The following is a 26,140-nucleotide window of genomic DNA, read 5'->3' on the forward strand; positions in this document are numbered from 1 at the left end:
CCATCCCTTTGTATCTGCCCTCTGCCACTTGCAACCTCCCCCCACTCCCAAAGAAAATTAAAATTAAATGTAAACAAAACAAAACCCATCATATTATGGCAGTTGTAGTTTCTTTGTCACAATGTGTCACACAATATACCCTTTTGTCCAACCAACTTTACTTGCAAATGTTCACTGCAATGAGTCATTAGTCTGCTTGGAGACCTCTGGCTTCTGCTACACTATCAATATTGAATCAGCACCAGGTCTCCTCTCAGATGTTCTGTTGTTCCCCTGTGTCATGGAGTTCCTGCAGTTTTTGTTCTGTAGAGCTGGCCCTTTCAAGTGCTCTAGCAGTTTACAGATGGCGTAGATGTTAGGGTAGGCAACTCAAAGTTCTGGATCTGGGCCTGGCTGGTAGCTGAGCTGGCCAGCCTGCCTGCTATCTAGCACTGCCCCAGCTAGCTTCCCATTGCCATAGCTCATAAGGGGCAGGGCCAGCTCTCCTGCCCCCTTTTATGTGACTTTCTACCTGTGAGTGTATTCTGTCTCAGAGAAGTTGGTGGGCAGTGAGCCTGCTTCCCACGGGTATTATCATTCCATTTAGAGTCAGGATATTAAGTCCAGTCTTGATATTTCTTATCACTGTGAGCAGATGGATTCACAGGTACTCACACCAACAGCCAGATTCACTTACTTTGGTCATTAACACAGTTTATTATTGGCACACTTACCAGTAAAGCATACATAAAATACAGCTGTTTGATGACACACGGAGCCACTGTGTCTTTACATGTATAGAGGAACATATTAATATGCAAATGGAAAAATTAGTTCTCTTATAAAGTTTCACATAAATACACTGAACTTGCCCCAAAAGAAAAGTCCCCATAAAAGAAACAGGTGAAGGATTTACAAAATATTACACAGGAAATATAGCATTAAAAAAAAAGCTTCACCAAATTCAGTCAACTAAGATACAATTAAAATAAGAAGAAATAAAAAGCTTCTGATTTATTAAGCTTCCCACAAAATTAATGGATTACATGGCTTGAAAATATTCGGACCCATGGCAAGTTTACAAATGCATACATTTCTCAGGGTCCATTTGTCTTTGTGTACATAATAAAATCTACCCATAGATCTTTGATGATTCCTTGTTTTAGTACTTGGCCTAAATTGAAACAACTCAGATTCAAGAATGAATTAGCTTCAGCTTGTCAGAAAGTCACCTAGCTGTGTTTTCTCAGGGATCTTGCCACATGGAAACCAATGGAAATTGGAGGCGGCGGGGGAGGGACATTTAAGTTATTTTTCCAAAACGGATATTTTTCTTTTCTTTTCTTTTTTTACTGAAACAAGAAACTCTCAAATGCAAGTCAAAAAAGCAGAAAATATTTTACAATATTAAAAAGTCATCTGTAGTTGGGGGTCGGCACGTTACTGAGGTCCTGAGCACGTTTGGACAGCATGGCCTTCGTAGGGTGCATGGACAGGAAGTTCAACACACGAGGGAGATAAGACCGTGCCAGGAGATGCGTGAGCCTCTGCTTCTTCTAATTACCGTCAGGGACAGTGTCTATACTTCTTGTGAAGGCCTCCAAGGAGAGGCCACAGAGGCTCATTCGAACGATCCTCTCAATTAAAAAGGGGGAAAAAATTGCAAGAAAGAAAATCAGGTCATTATGTTTAGAAATAGATGTTTACATGGAAACGTTTTGCTTGTGTGTTTTAAATTTCATCTCTTTTCTCTCCTGATAGTAGAGATTTGCGAATGGAATTCTACCCCACGGGCCTATGGACAGCGGAATCAGGTGTCAGTAGCCCATCTTACTGGGAAGCCTGGGGTGGGGGGTTTTCTGATTTGGTCTCTTGCGTGGCGGGAGGTTTACTGTTCCACGGGCTGTTGTTCCCCAGGGCAGGTGAATTGTTGAAGTCTTCTTCGTCGTCCATGCCGTTGGCCGCATCATACTGCGTGTTTTCTAATCTAGTGATTAGCCTTTCGTCCTCGTCCCCAAACTCACCTCCCATCAGAGTTGGCTCTCCTACCACCATCACATCCTGTGAACAGCAGCTGACATTATTACAGGGAAACCTTAGGGGAGAGAAGCTCAGCTTAAAACAACAGTGGGAGGAGCTTGGGGGACCTAGGACAGACACACTCTGTGCGCTGCACAACAGGGTCAAGTCTCAATGTCGGGGGGGCCGAGACGCATATTGGATTTCTACAGGAAATAAACATCGCCTCCTGATGTGTAACAACCACGCGAGTTTATGTCCTTAGTGCGCAGCCTGACACCGGAGAACGAGCAATGCTAGCAATCTGCAGAAATAAAAAAATGGATTTTTCAAAATTAAAAAAAAAAATCCACGCTTTGAAATTGCTGACCCGGGGCACTTTTGAGAGGGCTATGGAACCATTTTTGGCAATACTTCCAAAAATTGCCACCTCCAGTGAGGGTTTGTGAGTGGCCCTGTCAACTTGCAGATAGCTTACAGGCGGGTAGTTAAGGTACCATTCTGCAATACCCACACAACTCATTCCAAATAATATTTACTCTGTCCCCAGGATGATATACACTTTAATTGAAGACAGAACCCCTCTCTTCTCTACTCTGCCAGGTCCTTTTATGCAGCCAATATCTTTGACATTCTGCTACTTAATTATGGTAATTAATTTAGGTAAAGTTTTCGATAAAAACAATGTTCACACTGATTTGACAATTTGCATAGCTAATTAAGTCATTAGCAAAAACCTGCTGATTGCCAACAAGCCCTGAATTTACCATCTGTTATTTCATGGTGCCTGTCACCTATCTCTACACAGCCAACCCTGCTACCAATCTGGGCAGTAAAGAGAACCAGGCCATCCAGCTGGTACCATAAAAGAAAGATGAAGAGCAAGCTAATTATAATTACTCCAACGGAGCTGGTAGTCATCAGGGGTGGGGCCAAGCAAGAAGAATCCAAGTAATCACTCTTTTAAATACAAATTGTCCTTCCATGCAAACAAGAAAGCCACCTACTGTAGCCGGGAGCTCCAGTAGAAGCCACAGCTGGAAAAGCCCAGGCCCAGAGTCGGGGTAGGGATAGACACCCAAGATAGAATTCCAGCTTCTCTGTTCAAAGGGAGGATTATATTGGGATGACCCAGGTGTGGGGCAGGCTATCTGTCAGATAGATTCTTCCGAGTAGCTCAGGGCCTGAAGTGGGTGAATTGTTCTCAGCAACCATTTAGGAAGCAGGGGGGAAAAAAAAGGCTTGCTAGCCCAGCTGCATAGGAGGGGTAGGTGTGCAGCCCTTCACAGGGACCTATTCCAGTAAAATGTTTGACCACTGGACATTTTTTAAAACCCTGGGGAGCTTTTTCTACTGTCTGGAGAAGAGAGCAACATGGATACTAATTAAATACAACCTAGAACTCTGAAGGAGTCCATTGAACAAACCCTGTATTAATTCCCACCTGGTCTATTCTGGGAGGAAAAACTTTGTTTCAATTAGTCTTTCCCTGCCCCCTTCTTTATTTGGATGAGATGATAAACAGGTTTCCACACTATATTTTCTGACTAGTCCTTCTCATGAACTGGTAAAATTGGTTTTAAGAAGAAATGGCCCAGATGGAGTAAATGTATGATATGTGAGCTTCACTAACTCAGCAGTAAACGGTACGGGCCAGATACTGAACTAATGCTTCCAAGAAAGTGCTTACTAGGCAATGAAGAACCAGAAATGACACTGACATGTAAGAATCCTTGCGAGGACTCTTACGATGAGATGCAAAATAGACTGTCTTTCTGAGGGGGAAGAGGGACCACGTGATTTTAGATGGACTGTAGACACCACACAGACTTGTGAACATTATTCAGTTTGCCGAGAGGCCATCATCTCACTCACTGGAGTTTGAGGATAAAAAGTGTCACTTAGGTACAGGCAATTAAAAGGCTTTACTTGTGGTGAAGAACAGAAGGAGGTAGAAAGAGTAGGGAAAGAAAGATTGGCTGCACACAGCATTCGGTTAAGGGATGTGCTTGGCTAGGGAGGCTTTGGGGGAACATGCATTGAGTGTCAGCTGGCAGGAGCAGGCCATCAAACAAACCATGTGGGTCTGTGTTAGTACTGTGATTCCAAGGCCATTGGGAGAAGCTGAAAGAGGGTAAAGAAGTGAAGGGTGATTTGAAAAGCAGAGGAGAGATGTCACAAGTAGTCAAACTCAAGTAGTGACTTGAGAAGGAAAGTCCCCAGCACTGCAGATGTGTTCTCTGCATTAGAAAACAACATTCATGCAAGAAAAACAATAGGCATGTAGTGGTTTGCATCACTCTAGTGGGGCTCTGGTGGAGGCTTGTGATGTGTGGAGGACAGCTCTGCCACACCCCCACACTAGCATTTGCTGGAAAAGATGCCCAGGCATCTTTTCTAAGTTTATGAGAGATGCTATCTATATTGGCTTTATTGGCTATTTTAAAAGTATTTTAATTAGAAGCATAATTCTCTCTCTGTGTGTGCGTGTGTGTATAACCACACACACATGAATTAGTTGATTGATAGGGGCCTAGCTATAAGAACCCTAAGAACTTTAAACTTTATGTGCATGTCAATACTTGAGGCCACTTACAGAGTTATATGAACATTTCTATTTGGTTTCTTTCATACCTTTACAAAAGGGCAGGGATGCTCTGCTCTGACTATCTCTATTTGTTACCTTCAGGAAAATTAAGTAGAGATGTGTTGTATAGTCCGGCTGCTGCTAGCCAGGGGATGTGAAATGCAAATCCCCACCCCCATGTCCTGGAAATCCCAGTTAAGTGTGGGAGTGAATTTTCTTCCCATCTCCATCCTTTGTGACCCACTTAGGGGCAAGGGAATGCATCTGAGAGTAGCCCACATACCCTTGCTTCCCATGAGGTTGACCTCTGCTCCTGAGCTGGGAGCTTCGAGGTACCTTTTCCCACTTCACACCTTCTCACTAATCCCCCGTGCAAGGACCACCAACCTCTGAGGAGGACTGGAAGTGACTCCTTTCAGGGCCCCTCAATGCTTCTCCTTAAATTGGCCAGAAGGGGTCACTGCTGTTGAATGACACAGGTCTCCATCCCTCCCAGGGTTGAGGCTGCAGTTCGGGATGGCTCCTAGCCCCTGCTCATGAAGTGAGAAGCAGAATCCAAGGATTAAACCCTAGTCCTGGCCACACACACACACACACACACACACACACACACACACACACACAGAGGCTCACATACACATGTATGCACACATACACTGTTGTTGCAGAATCTATGCAGGCCAGGGCTATGGTCATTGGGCAGGCATCTGATGCCTGCAGATCATTTCTATTCAAACAAGATGATGCTGATTCAGTAAAATATGGTTAAAAACCTGTGGTCACTATTAAATTCCATTGAACTTGAAGACACTTAAGAATATGAACATTTTCATAGATTGCTTCTCTTCCTTGCTTCTCTTGGTCATCTGCAAGTTCTATTTAATTTAAATACCTTAAGATGCTTGGTACAGTGACATTCATCTTTCTATTTAGTGGTGCCTTGGTCACATAAAATCCACACTCATGCAAATTTTCCCAATGCAGCAATCCTCTACTCAAAAGCTCTTGTTGGCTTAGAGGAAAGCAGGATCATGGAATAGAAAACCTAGGTTTGTTAAAATTGAAATAACTCCACCCAGACCAGAAGTGCCAAAATACATGAGGTACTCTTTTACTCTCAACTTTTAAACCCTTGGCAGACATCACTAATGGATGCCCCACAAACACTACCTGTCAAGAATTCTTCTCAACATGATGCTCTGTGAATCTGGCATCAAAGAGGAAACTTCTCAGTCATGCCCAAGTTAGTCAGTGAGCTCCTTAATGACAAAGCCTCCTGGCCTTGTTTTTAAAAGAATTTTAAATCTCAGAATTGCTAGTGCTTTTCATAGCATTGCATATAGTAGGAGCTTAGAGAAAGCTAGTGGAACTGACCTAAATTCCTTCAGTATCCATACTTTTGAGTAATACCCTGGTTCCAGAATTCTCTGACATCCATTTTCCTTGTTTGGTCGAGGAACCTAACAAAACCCAGGGCTAGAGGAATACATGGGCTACTTGTATGGATATTTTCTGTTTATTTGTTTTAGACTGGGCCACTTTTCCCATTCTCCAGTCACATTCTTGCTTAAGCAGGGACACAATTCTTTGGTGCCTTAATAAATAAATGCTGACATCAGATACTCTCTGCTGACTTTCCTCTCTGACCATCAAATATGACGAGTACAAAGGTCTTTTCAGAAAATAGGACTGCTTAGAAACTTGTTGCATTATGTGAGGATAATAATTCCTAGCAGTCTCAGAATTTAAATGACCCCCTTTATGTCTGGTGGCTATTATTTGTACTATCCCTGTCTCTCTAATACAGTGAAGATGGAAACCATGCCCCAATTCGTGGAAGACAGGAAGAATTCCATAGACTCAGGGAACCCTTGAGCACTGGGTTTCTTTAGTCTAAAGAGACTGACCAATAAGAAATGGGCTGAAGGGCAGATTAGAGAGGCACATTGGCAAGTGGGGAGTTTCCAGATAAAGTTTACTCTTGAGGACAGAGGTGAAGTAGGATCAGAAAGAGGTTGGCGAGGACAAGAGATAGAGGGTGGAAAGGGCAAGGAAGACAGAGTAGGGGAGAGGTGTACCTCCAAAGTCATAGTGTCTAGAAGTCATAATGTCAAGAAAAGGTCAGGATTCAACAGAGTCAAATGCCTGGTGACAATCATGAGCATGGGCAGAGGAGCCACAAGGAATCATGGCAGGTGGTGACAGCAGGTGTTTGTAAGGACAGAAGTATTTGAAAGTGACAGTTTAACACTGCAGTGAGAATTTGGAAGCAGAAAAGGCCATGGTTCAGTTTGAAAAGAATCAACCATTGGTGAAGAAGGCCGTGCAGTCTACTCTCTTCAGACACTACCTTCAACACTCATTTTTTAAACATACAGCATGCTCCTCCCCCTTACCCCCATGTAGCCTTTGTCTAGGTCCAGAAATAAAAGCAAGAGGTCAAGGGTAAAAAGAAGTGGTATCAAACCAGAGGCTGGCTCTTCATGGACTAATGATGTATCAGACAAAAGTTTATAGAGCTATACTTCTAGTGGCTGCAAGCTAATTACCTGGCTCTTAAATAAGAGGGGAGGCCCATGCTGGGAAGACCTCAGCAAATTACAGTATGGGGCCAGAGCTCAGGAGACCAGTTTCCAGGGGCATATTGGGTCTCCAAGGCTGCCGCTGAGAGGCCTTAATATGCCACGAGGCATGCTGCTAAGTGATGCTTTAATTAAACCTTGAGTGCCATATCTCCTGTCAGTGACTCTGATGGCTTTTTAATTCAGGTCCCACCACAGCACGGACTCTTAACATGCCCTCCTAATTCTTCGTTTGCAGGGGACGTTACCATGGCAGGGTTCTTCCCTCTTGGCTCATCCTACCCTTTCCTTACCGCACCTCCTCCTCCCAGCTCCAAACTACCCAGAACCTATCCTTTTCATTCAGAGAGAAATCCCAGCCCCCCCTGAGTTGGGTGAAGAGGAAAGGTGAGGCTTCAGGCCTAAAAGCAAAGTGAGACTTACAGGTACCTGAGTGGCCAGGCTCAGGCTCGCCGCTGGGGTCTTCTTCTTGCTGCCGGCGCTGTTGGTCGTGTTCCCGGCACTGCTATTGGACGTGCTGCTTGTGGAGTTTTTTCGTTTTCTCCTTTTGGTTGTCGGTTGCCGTGTGGGTTCTGCTGTAATGGGGAAGAGGGAAAAGGGATGGGCTCTAGGGATAGAGTCTGAGGCAACCCTCCGCATACTGTCCCTCTAACGACGTTCTCATTACCCACTGAAAAGAGAACTATTGAAAACGTCCTCGTTTTGTGTAACCTAAAAATAACAATAAAAGAAAATGGTTGACTTATTCCCAGCACAAAATGTGTGAAACTCTTTTCTTCTGCTCGTAGCTATGACACGATTTTTATTTAATTGTTCTGCCTAATTACATATCTGTAATTCACTAATAGTGCCTCAGAAGCAAGCTACAGGTACCACTTTCATAATTGAATTCAGAATAGTTTTACCAGTAGAAAAGTTGGGAACTGGTCTACTTCTCTTTGTAACAAAGGAAACAAGGATCCATAGGCACCTCAGAAGGTACAAGGTTTGGCAAAGCTGTGGTTAACATTCTCCCTACTATGTTCATGTCACATGGCAGCCTGCCTTGACAGTCATGGTTGTCACAGCCTTGGTGAGATTGGAGCTTCCCAGCTGTTTAGAAACACTAAGTGGTTTGGACTTTGGTCTTTAATAAGTGCTACTAATTAACAAATAGTCTTAGGATGTCTCTGTATGGTATAACTTGAAAATGAAGGAAACTAGACTTCTTCAAGAAAGGTCTGCTCAGAGATAGTGAAAATACTTTGGACTTGAATAATGGGACAACTATTTTCTGAGAAAGTGGGAATTCACGGCAATGTGTGGTGAGGATTATTAATGTACTTGTTGTCTCTTCGTTCTGTGTTAAGATATATCCAATGTAGTATCATGCAGGCACACCCATATACATATAATAAATGTATCTTTAGAAAGCTCTACACACCTATGTCCCAAAGCATGACTGGAATACTCCTAGCTACCAACCTTTCCTGACAAATGAATCGTCATCTTCCTTTTGATGGCCCTTCATCCCCAGAACCTCTGAGAGCATATTTATGAAAACAGTGAGGAACAAGGGCATACCTGGCGGGGCCACCATTCGCTGCCACTTCTGAAACAGACAGGTCTTCAGGCAGTCTCGGGGACTGAGGTTGTAGGTTTTGTGTCTCGACATCAGTTCCTGCATTGGCTCCAGTATTACACACAACTGCAAGGAATTCAAAGTCACCGGAGTTCTGCTACTTGATCATATTAATTACAATAATAATTCTAACAGCTGGAATCCATTAGACAGCTTAAGGGTTTGGTTCCCCCCCCCTTTCTTTCCTGGTTTTGATTTTCTCTATGTATGTTTGAAGGGAAAGAAATATTACCCGTATTTGATTATGCCCACTTAAGGTAGTATCATTTATTACATGGTATTACAGCCAAATGTGATTTACACACACACACACACACACACACAGGGATACACACACAGACATACACACAGACACACACACACACATACACAGACACACACACACACACACTTTCCTGTACAGACTTGTTGTTGAATACAGACAACCCTGTAATGAATTCAGAGGCCTTTCCCTGGTTAGGGAAAGCTGTCTTCTTCGGAGCTTACTGCTCTGATTTCTGCTCTGGCTCCAGGCTGCGGTTCTTGTTTGTCTAACCTCTTGCTGTGAGTTTCAGTGCTGGTTTACACAGGTCATCTGGTGGGGAAATGCATCTTTTAAACTTTGCAGAACGAGGTGATGCTTCTTGCTGCTGATTCTCATAAAGGCAGGTGATGAGCACTCTACACATTTTATTCATGTGCTCATTTTTAGTTTTATTTTACCCATGTAGTTCATGTAAGTGGTACATATCTGTAGATTCTACCAGTAGGCACCTTGTCATCTCCTTTGTATAGCCTTTTAAATTTTACTTTGGTTCAAGATGTCTAATGACAAAGATCGAATTAAATGAAAGCACAAAATTATTTAGGGTGACCTTAGACTTTTCTGGATTCCTTTGGGTGCACACATGTCAGAATACCTACGAGGACAAAGTCTACAACTTGGAACAAGCCACCCATCACACACGAGGGCGACAGTGATGCGAATGTTGGCATGTGCCTGCCCCTGTAAAATGTGTGGTTGCCTTAGGAGAGACATGTGTGCAGTCCCTAAGTTTTAGCTTCTGTTTGACTTCCGTACTGTTCCTTTTCCTTTACATCAGCCCTTACCTTCATCATCTCCCTTAGATACTTTCTGTTTGATGCTTGTTATCTTCTCCTTATGGCTAATGCCTGCCCCGTCCTTGAAGGCATAGAGAAGGATGCCCCACACGTCTCCCTGTGTAAACTGCAGTGTGCTGTTCCTCTTGCAATTAGAACTTTCTGCTTCACAGACTTATGTAGCCTTCACGGTCCTCTGCTTCCAAGGCTCTTTTCCATGATGTCATAGTGCCTTGGAATGCCTCCGTGTCCCAGTGAATAGATGCATTTAAGGAGTAATGCTTATAAGACCTTTCCAAGACTCAAAAGGTAGTCTAAGGAGTGTCCATTAGGTCTGACTACTGAAAACACAGACTTGGGTGCTCAGCCCCTTCTCACGGACTGTGCACATGTTGCCTTTAATCCACATTTAAAACCCTCATACCTTCATATGGCTCTATAATTTCCCATGGGAGTTTCAGGTCCTCTGCTTCACAGAATACGGATGTTCCAGTGGAAAACACTACTCTGTCATGTTTCCAGTTTCAGTCTGGTTTTTTTCTCACTTCCTCTTCCTTCCCAAGTTCCCTCCCCAGATCTAAGAAGGATCACAATGAATGTTACCTAGAAAGACTTTACTGGTTAATGACAGATTTGTGAAATTCATTAACCCTAAGTAAGGGTCTTTTGTAAACTTCTTTTAGTTTTGTTGGAAGAAGGAAGATTTTGAAGGCTGAGTAACACACATACACGTCCAGCACAGAAGTGAGACAGGCTTCCTCCTTGGCCCTTGGGAATCCAACATTGTAGATCCTGCAATACAACCTGCAATCGCTGGCTAGCTCTTCAATCTATAGGACCTTCATATTTATTTTATGTCCCCTTTGAAATCTAAAATGCCAGTAAGGAGAAATCAACAAACAGGACAGAATTCTCTTGCAGTTAATTCTGTGTTTCAATGTGGCGAGGGCTGTATGTGTGGGCATTTCCCTATAAGGAACCTTTCCCAGGACTCAAAGGATACACAGAGCGCATGCTGTGGACAGTGTCGCCATGGTCTCTACTGGCAGACCTGAGAGCCAATCACCCCACGGGGCAGAGACAGATCACACTGAAGCTCAGAGATGTTTGCAGTCATGATTATGGCAAGAAAAGCTTTCAGAAATTCCAGTGACTGGGAAACATTTTTTTTGAACACACACACACACACACACACACACACACACACACACACACACACTTGCAGGACAGAGAGAGAGAGAGAGAGAGAGAGCACGCACAAAAGCTCTTATTTTCTTCAGTTCATTTCTGTTTGTTCTACATGCAATCCTGATGACTGTAAAAGACACAGGTGACTGGGACCAGCTGGGGAGTCTCAGGATGGAGTGTGACTGTCATCAGGTGTGTTTCCTTGGACATGCAGCTGGATAGCACTGGGTTTTCAATTTCATCTGGAAAGCGGATACCCACCCACCTTGTATGGAGAGAATTTGAGGTAAAGTGTGTCACACGCAAGCACTCGGTGCGGCGAGTATTAGGACATGATTGTTAGGAAGCCCAACACACACAGTGAACACCACAACCTCATTTCTTGACACCAACACACATTCACTCAGCTTTCAGGACTTAGGCTTTTGTTGGAGACACAAAATATGAGAATGCCCTTCTGCCCTCCAAGAACATATTGTCCCCTTAGGAATGATTTAAACAGATTAAGAAATCTACCCTGGGTTCACAGTTCAAGTGTCTCAGGAAATCACCTTCTTTTGACAAAACTATTTTTCATTACATGACAGGCTGGATGACAAAACTGACCTGCTTGGACCCAGAAAGGGTGACCAACATTAAGCAGGGTATGGATTGGGGGGGCCACACTTACCACAAGAACTTTGAACTCATGTTTTGTTTTGTTTTTCTTTTTGTTTTGTGTGTGTGTGTGTGTGTGTGTGTGTGCGCGCGCGCGCGTGTGTGTTTAGTATTGCCTCTCCTTTCTGGATATTGGGAGCTATTTCTTTTTCAGAAGCTAATACTTACAATCTCTTTCTTCCATTTTAATATGAAAATATCTTTCTATCATTGTAAGCCATCCCAAAGGAGATTGCATCTTTGCATGCTAATCAAGAATCTTCACAGTCATTTTTAACATTGGAGAGGTCCCTGGCTGGAGAGGCAGCCCCACCCCTTTATTCATGTATGCAAATGAGTCATCCTGTCTGTGGAGCTGATGCTGGCTTTGCTGGGCTGTGTGCTGTAGGTGGCAGAACTAACTCAGATAAGAGCTGGTCTCCTGAGCAGCTAGGCATCATAATCTGGAAACAGCAAAGCCTTGCAACTGTTACAACAGAAAATCAGGAAGAAGATTAGGGAAGTAGGTTTCTGTTGGACCCAACCAACTTTTGGAGCGGCGATCCTTGCTCTTTCTGATGTCTCAGAATCTCTTGAGAATCTGGTTAGGAAGTTGTTCAAGCCACCACAGTCTCATATGACTCTAGGTAAACATTCCTTTTTTCTTATAATAACTGTGAGCCAGTCCTCAATGGCTTGTTTTTTCTATACTGCAAGTGTACACACACACACACAACATCATAATAATACAAGTCCATTGACTTGGAAGAACAATTTTATAGCAAAGTTGTGCCTGCCACCAAGTTCCCAGTGCATGAAAAGAAAGGTGACAATCTGTATGCCGGGAGCATCTGCAACCTCTGCAGCAGCATGTACGGCGGTTTGTAGTTTAATTTTGTCTCCTTTTGTGGTACTGTAGAATATCACCTGGTATCCAGGTAGCTGTGGAAAGGGTAGGGTCATCAAGGCCCAAGAGGAGCCTGTGCCCTGACTACACCTGAATATGAAACATTTCAACATGTGTGGCTGCCCAGGCCAGTTAGGTCCCTTGGGAAGGTCAGGTCTTATCCTCAAAAGGTGCCACTGTGCAGATTTAATGAGAGTGTAGGCTAGGCTTGCGCTTCACGATTCTAGTCTGACTTCCTGTGATCCTGACAAGGGGGATTTGCTGAATGAATGGATGCATGGATGGATGGGTCAGATAGTGAAGCCAGATTAACAGCAAGGAGTCATTTGTCAGTAGCAGACAAATCAGGCACAGTCCCGTGGGCTTAGAAGTGATCAATCTATCCATCCAATAAATGACTGATTGCCTCTTCGGCGCAGAATGCTTGACCCAAATGCATATGTGTGGGCTGACTGGGCAGGGAGGCTTGGGTAATTCTCAAGATTTCTGCAATTTCATATTAACAGAGAGCCTAGCAAATGTGGACAGCACGCTACCTCTCTTTGTTTCCCTTTCATCTGATAGTTCTCTCGGAGGAGGACTCTGATTACCTTCAGCTGCACATACAGGCTCATCTGCTGCAGTTCATCTACAGAGTTGAACGAATAAGCGGCACTTGTCCGTGTTAGCCTTGAGCTACAATAAAGCTGGTATCCTGAAGTCGGCATGCGGCTGTCCTCATCTGCCACCAACAATCAAATTCTATCCTTTTTGAATAACACCTCATTGTGAATCATCTACACTTCTTTTTAACATCTACTTTTGGGCTATGTATGTATATGGTGTGTGTGTGTGTGTGTGTGTCTGTCTGTCTGTCTATCTGTCTATCTATGAGTGAGTGCAGGTGTATTCTCTCTGGGGTTGATGTGACAGAGGACAACCTCAGATATAGGTCCTCACCTTACATTTTTGTTTGAAGCATGATCTCTCTGTTATTGGTTGTTGAGTATGCCATGTCAGCTGATTTATGAGCTTGCCCCTTCCCCGCGTTTCAACATAAGAACATTAGACTTTCAACTAACTAACTAACTAACTAACTAACTAACTAACTAGTGTGTCTATGTGTTGTGAGCCACTGTACTTGTGTTGAGGTCAGAAGATAACTTGTTGTTGGTTCTATCCTTTTATTATCTATGTTCTGGGTGATTAGGCTTGGTTGGAAGCAATTTATCCATCATTGACCTATCTCACTGGCCCCACATTGAGCACTTCTATGTGCATTCTAGGGATTCATACTCCAGTCTTTCCATTTCTATGGCAAGGGAGTTACCCACTGAGCCAGCTCCCTAGCTCTTATCTACTTTTAATATCCAGGACTTTGCAAGGATTCAGGTGGACACCTTGCTCACATCTCTGCTTAGGCCTTCCCCCTTATTTATATCCCGTCCTCTCTTCCATCCAGCCATCAAACCAGGATATTGAGAATCAATGTTCTATGTGCCAGATCTGGCCATCTTGTCTTCCAAAACCCCCTTCTGTGTACACTAACAAAGATGAGCAGGTGGACCAAATTCCTATGATGCACAAATCCAAAGCCACTTGTTATCTTGCCCTTCTGGAATGTATGTTGACTCTTATTCCAAACACTGCTAGTCTAAGAAGGCAGAAAGAAAATGACTCGTCATGCCCTCATGGCAGTGTAGGAGCAGAAGCAGACAGCCACTCAATTCACTGCTTCTTTCATTGACAAAGATTTGTTTTTAGAAACAAAAAAAGTCAGATGAACTAGACAAGGCATCTAGTGACGCAGTTGATTTGTGATGAAGACATCCCTTTCCCTATCACTGCTGTGGACCAGTAGGGGTTTGTTGTTGAGCCTAGCTCTGCTTTGAAAACTGCACTCGACTCATGTCATTCTGAACTTTTAATATTGTTGAAGGTCCAACTCAAATCTCACCTGTATCAGGAATCTCCACTGCAAGGGTCTCATTTGCCTCTGTGACTCTTATTATTAATCTCTATAATCCTAGCATTTACATTGGCACTGGGAATTTCTCATAGACTTGTTCACGCCCTTCTCTGTGGCAGGGCATGTTTTACTTTTCTTTTCATTTAACACAGTAATAGGCATACTCAAATATTTGTTGAGTTATAACTTAGAAATAGCCACAGAGTGCCTGCTCTAAGTCTCTTCCTCGAGTGTGTACCTTCACATGCTAATTTTATTATTAACCTTGATCACCTCTTGGCCCACTTTTACAGGTGAGGAAATTCAGAGCTGGTAAGTCGTCCAGAGCGAATAACGAAGGCTGTGACTATTCCAATGAAGCTAAGGTAAAAAGGTAGCTGACCAGGGGAAAGATTTGGTTGTATTTGTCTGGCTCCATCACTGCACTATTAACTCTTAACTGGTGCTCGATTTACCAGTGGGAACAGGACACAAATGGCTTAAATGCTGGTAAGAAATAGAGTCCAAGGTCTTTCTCCACCTCTGTCTAGCTCCTTGCATGTGGCATAGCTATGTATTTCAGGCCTTAGACTTAGGTTCTTCTGGGTCAGATCCCTCACATCTGTCATTTGCTAACTGTCTCTTCTTTCCCAAGTATGTTAGGCAATTTGAATCTAATTTGCTCATTTGCAAATGGGAATAAATGATGCTCACAGAAAACAGCGTGAAAGAGTCAGGGCAAGCTCTTGCTGCAGAGCTAGACACAAGACCAGTACTCAAAAGATGGACATTGGTGTTTTGAAGAATTCTCTTTGCATATCCCCTTTGAGGCAGAAGAACGATACCCTTGGGGCTGGTGAGCTACTCTGTGGAGCTAATCACAGGGTCTCTCTGGTACGTTGAGGGTCCCTGTGAATAAACCCCAAGAGGTGATAATCAGGCAGTTGACATTTTACTAGCCAAGGTCTGAAAATCGTCCCTGTGGAGAACTCTGCAATAGATATAGAAGGTTGAAATCCACAAACCCCAATTCTTATCCCTACCAACTCATTCCTCCCACGAAACTGAGACTACGTAGATCTAGTAAGAAGGTGTGGAGAGTCATTAAGGAATATTCTTCAACAAATTGCTCCTAATTGGGCAATGCATTACTAAATAAGGTATCAGAAGAAGATAATGTATGGAATTACAAAAAAAAGAGGCAAAACAAAGCTGAGAGAAAGCACACAGTTGCCCACCCATAGCAGACGAGCAGATGATCATTACCACACCTTCTCTGCCCAGAGAGGAAAAACAAGCCAGCAGAGGAAATAACTGCCTTCCAAGTCTATGCAATTCCAAACATCAGATTATGACTCGAGTTTATTTCCTGATAGGATTAAAGGCAGATTGGTTGTCAAATTCAAAATATCCCCCTTTTTATCTGAAGCTTCAACCAGGAGAGCCTTTGCCTTTTTTCAATTGTTTTTTAAATTGATTATTCAAGCACGTTATCTTATCCAATGGGTCCTTCAGATTGGGGGCCACTGCTATTAAGGAGAGAAAGATAGTAGTAGTGGTTGCTTGATAGACAGCAGCTGCCATTCTGCTCTTAAAGGGACCAGTATATTTTTTTGCCCTCACATCTACCAGACCAAATATTTTAATATCTACTCTTTGATCTCACTTTGGAAGCTGCTTCCATTTGACCACACAAGCTCCTGATGGAGTCTCCAATTCACCCAGAGGAGGTGTGTCCTGGCTGCTTTGCTGAGCTAAGGCAGCCTCTAGAGACACTGCATCTCTTTAGACCCATGGAGCATTAGGGGTGGGGGATGGGAAGGAGACTCAAGGTTACCATTTCCCCCCCTCACATGATTATAATTTATCTGCAGAATTTTTTTTTGGCGTAGACAAACCCTCCACAGTGTGCAGGTTGCCTTCCTACTGCATTTAGTGTTCTGTCTTCTAGCTCTGCATCAGCAACAAGGGGATAGATCCTGCATGCTATTTGCTAACTGACTTCAGGTAAGGATTGGTCTATTGGAGACCAAAGTGAGGTATGTTCATGGAACTTTAGGTCTGAGTTATGCAGAGAATTCTCTCAGGTCTGGGGGCTAGAAGCCTGGAGGCAAGCTGTAAGCAGGACCATGCTCTTCTGGATGCTGATGAAGAAGATGCTTTCAGGATGTTGATGCCTCCAGCATGTTTGGTGTTCCTGTCTTGTCACTTTATCATCCCAGTGTCTGCCTCCCTCTCCATATGTCTTTTTCCAGTATGCGATTACATCATCTCCTCTTGTAAGAAGGACATAAGTCATTGGGTTGAGGGCACACCTGAAATCCAGCAACATTTTATGTTGTGATCCTTTAATTACAACTGCAAAGCTTCTGTTTTCAGAATCATGTTCTAAAGTTCCAGGTGGACATGAAAATTTGAAGGACTGTCTGTCTGTCTGTCTGTCTGTATTTAAATAAGTGTGTGTTTCTCATTCTGTTTGAAGTACAGGTCACTTCTGCAGCAGCTTTCAGCACCCAGGTCCATGACATATATACCCTCTATTTGGTAGCCTGACAAGTATTACTTGCCTTTGGGCCTGTAGCCCAAGAGTGACACTAGCAGTCTTAGTGCTGTCTCATCTTCCTCTGGTTGCTTGTCCAGGCTAGTATTATTATTGTTAACTGTCCATTTGAAATCTCTCTAGTAAATTGCCCACTATGGATTTTGATTTTTTTCTGCATGGATGCTGCTTAACAAATATGGTTTAGAAGATATTTAGCAATATATAAAAGATTAAAGGATGATGTTGGGGTGAATGGGGCTCCATGCATATGGTATGCTAACACATTGCCTTGGCTTTGAATTCTAGCACCTAATAAATAGGTAACCATGAATAATTCCTAAATCTCTTGGTGTTGTGGTTTCCCACTGTCAAAGCCAATACAGCACTTGTACCTCACCAACTAGTTTGGTAAAACAAGCAACAATCTACTTAACCAAGTGTTAGCATATGGAAAGTGCTTTCCATGATTTTTATGGCTTTACATATAAATATATATTTATACATATGCCTGTTTATATTTACATGAACACACACAGACACACACACACACAACCTGAAAGTTAGATTTTAATGGTAGAATGGATGCCTATAATCTTCGCCCTCTATGCAGTATATTCTGGTGTTTTCTACATCCTTTACCAGAATCTGGGTTCTCTGTATGGTATCTAGATGTTTCCAAAAGGAAAAGAAGCTCCAGCTCTACCATCAACAGACTTCCATGCAGTGTTATCTGTGTCTACATGGGCATGCAAGACTTTCAGGCACGATTAAGCAGGTTTTTTTTTTTTTTTTTTTGATCAATTGCTGTGGCTGCTGTTGAACTAGGAGTCTGAAAATAAATGATAAGTTTACTCTGGCAGACACTCACTCGTGGATTGTAACAGAATTAGGGTTTGAAAGAGAAACAGAACCAGGATGTATGGATGTGTGAATGTGGTCTCAAGGAAGGATGTGTTCGTGTTTGGGAAGCTTTCAATGAATGAGGTTCATTCGCCTAAGAGAGGGTAACCTGCTTTACAGAAAGTTAAGTGACCATAGATGAAGCATATTTACAAAATACCTTCACAGCCACACCACCAGCCAGCCTGGATATGATGGCACATGGCACTATGGCAGTGTTGAACTGACATAGTGTCACTCACTATACTGTAAAATATTAGGTCGCTGGCCTGTGTCCTCATCCTTAATGAGGTTTTTCTTTCATATCTTTGACCACTAAGCAATCTTTTCATTGAGGGTAATGAACCAATGCTTGTCCATGATTATGACACAATGTAAAAGAACAACAAAGGGTTCACCATCAAAAAAGCCTAGATCCACACCATCCACTTCACAACTAAAGTACCTTGATCTAAGCCCAGAACACATCTCATGGGCTCCTCATGGTTCTCTGTGTGCTCAGAAAATGGAACAAGGAAGATTACTAGGGACATGATGTGGACCACGGGCAACAGCCATCATTTAGTAGGCTTCATGTTAGAGCTGGGGTTTTAAACCTCTGGGTGAAGACCTCATTGGGGGGTTGCATATCAGATATCCTACAAATCAGATATTTACATTAAGATGTATTACAGTAGAAAAGTAACATTGATGAAGTAGCAATGAAATAATTTCATGCTTGGGGGTCAGCACAACACAAGGGTATTAAAGGGTAGCAGCATTAGGAAGATTAAGAAACACTGTGTTAGAAAGACACACAGATGATAAGTACCATTTCCAAGTGGGCTTCTGTGGTGACTTGAGTGACAAATGTTCCCCATAGTCTTGGACATTTAAACACTCGGGCCCCAGTTGCTAGTGTGCTACTTGGGAAGTGTAGGAGGTGTGGCCTTGTTGGTGGAAGTACTTCATTAGTGGTTGACTTTGAGATTTCAAAGACACCTGCCTTTCCCAGTAGTCTTTTTTTGTTCTGTGCTTTCTGGTCAATGTGTGAGATTTCAGCTTCTGCTCCAGTCCCTATTCCTGCTGCCTGCTGCCATGATGGAGTTCAACCCTCTGAAACCACTAGCCCACATCAACTCTTCCTTTGTAAGATGCTTTGGCCATGGTGTTGCATCACAGTGATAGAAGAGGAACTGAGACCACCACATATTCTAAAAGGACGAAGGTATGTGGAAGGACCATCAGAAAGAATCGGTGTGCAAGTGGAAACATACGGGTAAATGAGGTGGTCCGGAAACTTGGTGGAAGAGATCAATGGCCAAAGGTTACATTTCTGAACGCCAGAGCAAACCTGACGTGGGAAACTGCCACACTGTGGTTTCTAGCAGTTCCAAGGGAGGGACTGGCTGGAGGTGCAGTGGGCAGATGAGCAGGGGTCAGGACAAACAAGGCCATAGTTTCTGTCTCAAAGAAGAGGTGAGGAATACAAATGATGCTGCAGACTTTCACAGAAATGAATGCTTAACGGAAACGTGATGACTGCTGGGGTGGTTTCCTTCCATCACATGAGAAACATCACCAATTAGCATTTGAATGTTTTTAATGAAACAAAAGCATCAGACATCCTAAAAGACAAATATTGGCTGTTTCAATCTCTGAGCAGGGAAGCCTAACCCCTCCAGGGAGCCGTTGGTCACAGCATGGAGACCAGTAGTATCCCCCAGTAGTATCCCTCTGCCGCTCCCTTAGTAAACAGAGGCTTCTTTCTTAGCATGTGGGTGTATTTCCCAGGGAGCTCAGAGACTGCATGTTTGCAATGGCAGAGCATTAAACACTAACATTTATAAATGAGCCCTTATAATCTTAATACTGCAAGGAAGGGAATTGGGAATTGTCTTTGGGAGCTGTTGGTGACAGTTTCCAAGGAACATGGCTATCTTGTGTGAACAGTTGTAAAAGCTCACAGAATGCTTATGCCTACCTCCTTCCCCAGTGCTAATACCCAGAAGACCAGCCAAAGCAGCTTTGTGTTCTGGGGCTTGGACTGGCATCCCCAAGGCTACTGTTTAGAAGGACTCTCTGGGCAGTTGCTGGTGAGATGTAGGGTTTGTTTTCTTGGTACTGATGCCCAGAGTGCGGCTACCTTTGCACTGTTAGCCGAACCTTCTCTGGGATTTACATCAAGTAACAGCCTTCCAGCTATATGCTGTGCTGACATAGCAAAGGAGCAATTTCTCAATAATTTGACACTCAGCATCTGGATTGCTCCTGGTTGCTCCATCAATGTGCACCCACGAAAACTGGTACTATAGTTACATAACTTTCAAGGAGATCAAATTAGTTCCCCCTTATTGCTGATGTCCTTTTGATGAATGGATCTCTATTGCCCTGTATTATAATGTGTTGAATAGATGCTTTCCCAATGGTGCTAGGGTCCCAGTGGCAAGGACAGTTGATCAGCCTTATATCATTGGAAATTGGCACATAGAAGGCCAGTAAAACAAACAAACAAACAAAAACAAAGCAAAATAAAACGACAAAGCCAAAGCAGTGTGGAAAGAAGGGAGGGGAAAGGGAGCAAAGGGAAAATGGATGACTTCTTCCTGACTCTGTGTGTGTGTGCTCATGTGTGTGTGTATGTGTGTGCATGTACGTGCTTGTACATAGAGGCCAGAGGTCCATCCCAGGTGTCCTGCTCAGTTGCTAGTCACTTTGGTTTTTTTTTTTTTTTGAGACAGGATCTTTCCCTGAGCATAGATTACTCCTATCCAGTCAGGTTGGCTGTCCAGCAAGGCCTCTACTTCCCAAGTTCTTGGATGGCAAGTGCACGTTATCACACCTGACCTTTCTAATGTGTGCTCTAGGAATTGGCGTCAAGGCCTCATGCTTGAACTTTACTTTGAGCCTCCATTATAGCCCTCCTCTCTGACTCTTATCTCTAGATACCCCAGTAACAAAACTGTTGGGATCAGGGCACAGGAACAGCAAGGCCACAGTCCTTCATCCTCAGAAGGAGGAAGTTAGAGCCGGGCAAGCCCCGTCTTCATCTTTCTTCCCTGCTGTCATTTGGAAACATGCATCCTTTGTGGGCAGAGTTCCCCACCCACCCCAGAGTATTATGAGGCCTCAGGAGGAACTACAGATGTGTTCTCTTCTTCTCTGTCTCCCTTCTGCTCCCCTTGGGAGACCTTCTAGTCCTGTACTTCTCCATGTTGTCTCAGCCTTTCTCTTGCTCGGGGCATCAAGTTCACTGGGACCATTATAGAAGATCTATAGGTAATATTGAAAATATTTCCTATTCAAGCCAGCCAATATTACAATATTACAAGTCCAATATTACTGGGGTGTCTTGATCCACACGTGGCTTTATGGTTGACACCTATCTAACAAAGTCAACTCCTGGCATTGAATTCGTTGATGCTATAATAGAAAACATAGCTTCTTGGTCCCAAACCCTACTCCGAGAAGGACCAGGAAGTGAGTATATTAGGTGGAGATAGCGATTTAGAGGTGTTTCAGGTGCTTTCTAGCTAGAAGGGTGTGATAATGCCTCAGCTATTCCCTCTTTCTAGGCTTCTGTATTTGGAGGGAGTCTCAGAATCCCAAATCATTTTAAAACCTGAAACCATAGGTGATCAGATTCCAGTCATTACATGAATCTCAAAGCCCAAACATGCCCAATCCTATTAAGTGGTAAGAACAGAGCACAAGGGATTTGGGAGACAGCCTGTTTTCACCATGCTCAGTGAGTGTCAGCCATGGCATTGTGGTCATGTCTCCTCTTACTCTACGTCTTTCCCTCGCCACTGCTCTGGGGAATGTGGTAAAGGTTTTCTTTCTTCAAATCAGACATTCACTTTTGTGAGGATGTGGTCTATGGCCTTGTCCTTAGCTTTTAGGAACGGCTTGTAGCAAGTTCCTCTCCTGTGCCTTTGGAACTTGGTGCCATCAGTGACATTTGCCTACAGGTGCAGAGGAAACCTCCCAAGGCACGCAAGGTGCCAGCTCCTCCTCAGTGCCCCTTGCGACCAGAAGCAGAACCAAGTGGCCTAAGGCCTAACAAGAACCTGTTCAGTTATAGCTGAAAAAGTTTTGATTCATCCAAAAACAGAAGAAATATTCTCATATCTCGTTTTCTTCTGGGGTTATCTGCATGATAAAGCCTTGCTTTGAAGGTCCAGGTATCCTTTAAATGACTGTTCCCATTTCTCCCCAGCAAGATGCTCTTAAATCTTGACTTTACTCAATTTTGTTTGTGTGTGCTAACAGAAGGACTCCCGAAACTGCCAGCTACTATTTTGGTGTATGTAAGGTTGGGCAGGCTGGATTCACCTTTCCATTCAAATAAACAATGGGAGGGCTCTGGGAGATAGGCCTTACTGTCTGTTCTTAAGATGAAAGTAATCAGGCTCAGAGAGATGGAGGTGATTCTCCATTCATACAGGATCTTATTCTATCTACATCCATACATTATCTCATGCTATCTTCATGACAATGGTTATAGATCTGGATCTGTGCCCCTCCCCCAGGCCCCCTCCCCCCGTTTCTCTGTTTTGTTTTTAGAGGTGTGAAGTACTTTGTCCCCAGAGTACTAACTAACCAGTCATCATGGGATCAGTGTGTGCTTAGCTCCTTTGGTCAACAGGCAGAAAAGCGCTCAGCAAACAGCAGGTGCTCACTAAAAACCCATGGAACAAATGGGTTATCCCAAAGTTCCTGTTCTCTTTCCACTCCCCTCTGCTGCCGGCAAGTGGTTATCTCTTTCAAGCTGACTGAGAAGCAGGTGGCCAAGCCCTGTCTTCTTAGGGCAGCTTTGGGCCATTCCGGTTTCTGTTACCTCCCTGTAACCCCCAGCTCACAACTGTATCTTTCGGAAACAGCTTAGGAAACAGCAATTTCCCAGCCCCTCGTTGCTATCGATATGAAGCTGGAGAGTGATATTTCCTTTCCCTTAATTCCTCTGGAAGGCAAACCATGTTTTCCTCGGGAGTTCTGCGTCAGCTCCTGACTTTGGTAAGCCAGCTGCACGCACCAGTCACATCTTTCCAGTGTGAGATCATATCGCCCTTGCTGGTCTTCATTGTGATTATGAAACACATCCCTTGTCACTCTTCACCTGTGTCCTTGGCAGCCTCCTCTGCTTCCCAAACATCATTTGTCTCCTTCAAGTTCTTCTGAGTCCCAAATCAATCATAGGTTTAGAGAATCGTCACCCATAGTTGAGGGCTGGCGGAGCTGAGCAGAGGAACAGACACTTTCAAATCAGGGACGTGGTTTAGGAGCGCCTACAATCAAAACGATTTTTCTCTAAAAACACTCAGGAGAGGACGCTGCAAGGTATCAGATGAGGAAGCACCCATATCCGTAGATTTTCACGGAGACTTTGTCGTTCAAACTAATGAGCAAATGGAGAACAAGACCTGCGATGAATGCAACTGAGTTCCATTTGGAAATAAAGCCTCTAATAAAAGCCTTTTTCTGTGGTTTCAATCTCCCTCACCACCATTGTCTTGAATATTAAAAATAGAGATTCCTTTTTTTGAACTGAGAGTTTTTTTTTTTCCTTAGTGGAGGGGTGGGTCAGGAATTGGCATTTTTCTTTACCTTTCTCTCTTTCCTTCCATTTTTTTCTCTTAGTTTAATATTGTGATAGGAATTAAGGTTTTGAAGGCACATGACAGATGATGGGTTTAGGACTTCACCGTGTTCTCTTTAGGGACATACATACACTCGAGTGCCTCTTTACTGGGGCTCAATCACAAATGCAGTGTTTTCCACAGGATGCCATTTTTAGACTGAATTATAGGAAGTCTGCAGCACTAATAAATGGACAAGAAGCACTGAGTCACAGAATATGGTCCTGTGCCAAGGTGAAGGCCAGCTTGGCCTTTAGCCAGCGGACTGTAGATTGATGTTACAGCAGCGAAAGTAAAAACAGTGCTTACAAAGGAATGATTAATCAGCTGACAAAGGTCCAGGCATTTAGCCCCCACTCTTAAGTTCCAGCTCTATTAATAGTAGCATATTTTGAACTTTATTGGTAGTCTTGGAGTCTCCTACTATGAGGTGGGTTCATTGTGAGATTCTTAAAATCAGATGTAATTTGGGGAGGTGAACATTGGACAAATGTTGATCTTCCCGTCTCTCTAATGAGTGATGTCTATTTATTTGTCTCCATGACACAGTACACAGAGCAATAGTCACGAGGCTTCTTCAAACCCAGAGCTGTGGGTGTCTTCTTCAGACATAACACTAACTTCCAGTAGCCCTGGATCCTGGGGCTGTTCAGTTGGCTTTCTCAGGTCCTCTTTGATTTGAGGAACTGTCGTTCTTCTCCAGGACAAACTGATCTCCCTGCATCATTTTGACCTGACTTAGATGGGAGCTACTTCCTAGGAGTTAGGAAGTTGGGAGCCAGTCAGTAGACTCTTGTTCCCACTATGGATGAACTCACAATCTCAAGCAGCTGGGAGGATGGGGGAGTGAAAGGATCTTTGTGATGAAATTAGGGTGGCCATCATCTTCCAATATCCTCAGAACAGTCCTCGACTGTAACTCACAGATCTGAAGATGGCCCTCAGATGCCTTCAAAAGGTCTTAGGCAGTCAATAGAGCACAGTCAATATATTTGGAGTAAAACATGTTTTAAAAAATACCTTAGGAAACATTTCTTCTTATAATTTTTTGTTAGTTTATTCTTGGATCTATTGGCTAGTGTCACAGAGTTCTAGATTTTGGAGAATTTCTAAACATAGCTAATAAGCAGCACATCTTAGATGTAGATTATGCCTGCAGCAGGTCAGGGAAGAGCCTGGGTTTTTGAGTCAGACTTAGATTTAAAGCTCACCTTGGGCCTACAGTGATGTGCCTCTCCTCAGGTTCAGTGTCGTCGGACTGAGTTAAAGCAGATGAGTTTGAAGAGCACACACACAGAGCATGATCAGTGTTCAAGGAGAGGAAGTGAATGTGTTCTACGGCTTGGTCATTGCACACTGTGTACATACGTCAGGTTATCACAGCATACCACAGATATATATCATCAACTTGCTTCAGTTTCTTACATTAGTAACAACAAAATGTTATGGTTAAAAAATGTTCGTGACACAAATAAAACTTCCGGCACAGTCCTCTGTTTGACTCTGAGCATCAGTTTAGTCTCTAGTCCATAAACCTGAAACTTATAGGAGAGCAAGACAGACAGAGAAGGCCAGCTCTCTCATCATCTCTGGATCAGTAATGCCAGACACCCTGTTGGTAGGTGGTCACTTAGGATGAGAACACACAGGCTTAATAACATTCCATTCAGGATTACAAGGAAGCTGCAATTCTTTTCAACTTGAAATTTTAATTAAATGTACTCAAAGGGAATGCAGATGAGGCCACCAAACAGGGTCATCCAATGGTTACTGGAGGCTCAAGCCAGCTGCAGAGCAAACCCCACTGAAGGGTGAAGCTTTTACGTAGAAGCTTGATAGTTCCAGCATTAATAATATTTCAAACCAGATTCATAATCATGTAATTATCAACACAATTCATATCACACAGCATGTGAGGGCTCTGAATTATTAATCACTCCAGTACACTCTCCACACAGAGCACCAAGCTACAATTTCAACTCTCCAGCAAAATGAGTATAAACTCAGGGGTGGGAACATAGTGGAGAAGCAAGCCGAATACTCAGTATCTGCCTGGGGACCATTAAATAACAATGAGTGCCCTGTCTACAGCACCTGTGGGGATGGCAGTTTTAAAGTCCAAGCTTGAGTGGACTTGGCTTGGCTCCCAAAGCCTGTGCAGAACAAACTATGATTAATGTTCCTGAGGTGCTTATTCAATCTCAGTCTCCATATGCACCCCAAGGGGCAGGGTGATACTTTCATGTCAATGGGCAAGACACAGTAAGGATGGTCTTATAGTTCGTCTTACTCCAGTGTGGGATGCCTCCACAATTTGTATCATGTACCCACCTTAGGACTTCAGAGTATCTTCACAGGACTCTTTTAGCATTGGCCTAAGGGAGGAGCATGTTTTTACTGATGGCTTTTCTAGAGTTGTATAGTAGTCTTGGGTGATGAGAACAAGGTAGAGAGACATGTATGTACAACTTTATGTTCTGCAAGCAGCTTCTAGGGCATCGAACTTCACATAGCTCCCCATATACATTCTCTCTCTCTCTCTCTCTCTCTCTCT

The 26,140-nt window shown here is 43.4% G+C and overlaps 1 protein-coding gene across 8 annotated transcripts in view; it reads right to left on the reverse strand.

Annotated features, from left to right (window-relative positions):
* Positions 1-616: 616 nt before the first annotated feature.
* Ldb2 (LIM domain binding 2) overlaps positions 617-26,140 on the reverse strand; it is a 337,912-nt gene continuing 312,388 nt past the window's right edge. The window contains exons 6-9 of one of the 8 annotated variants that reach the window (XM_021162311.2): positions 8,731-8,854; positions 7,597-7,742; positions 4,973-5,115; positions 617-2,040 (exon numbers count right to left, since the gene is read on the reverse strand). In XM_021162311.2, the coding sequence (XP_021017970.1) occupies positions 5,011-5,115; positions 7,597-7,742; positions 8,731-8,854 (375 nt within the window). In that variant the 3' untranslated portion in view covers positions 617-2,040; positions 4,973-5,010. Of the gene's footprint in view, positions 2,303-4,972; positions 5,116-7,590; positions 7,743-8,730; positions 8,855-26,140 lie in introns of all 8 variants that reach the window. The other 7 variants (XM_021162310.2, XM_021162308.2, XM_021162307.2 and 4 more) reach the window with 7 other exon arrangements.

This window comes from Mus caroli, chromosome 5 (assembly GCF_900094665.2).
Source record: "Mus caroli chromosome 5, CAROLI_EIJ_v1.1, whole genome shotgun sequence".
NCBI lineage: Eukaryota > Metazoa > Chordata > Mammalia > Rodentia > Muridae > Mus > Mus caroli.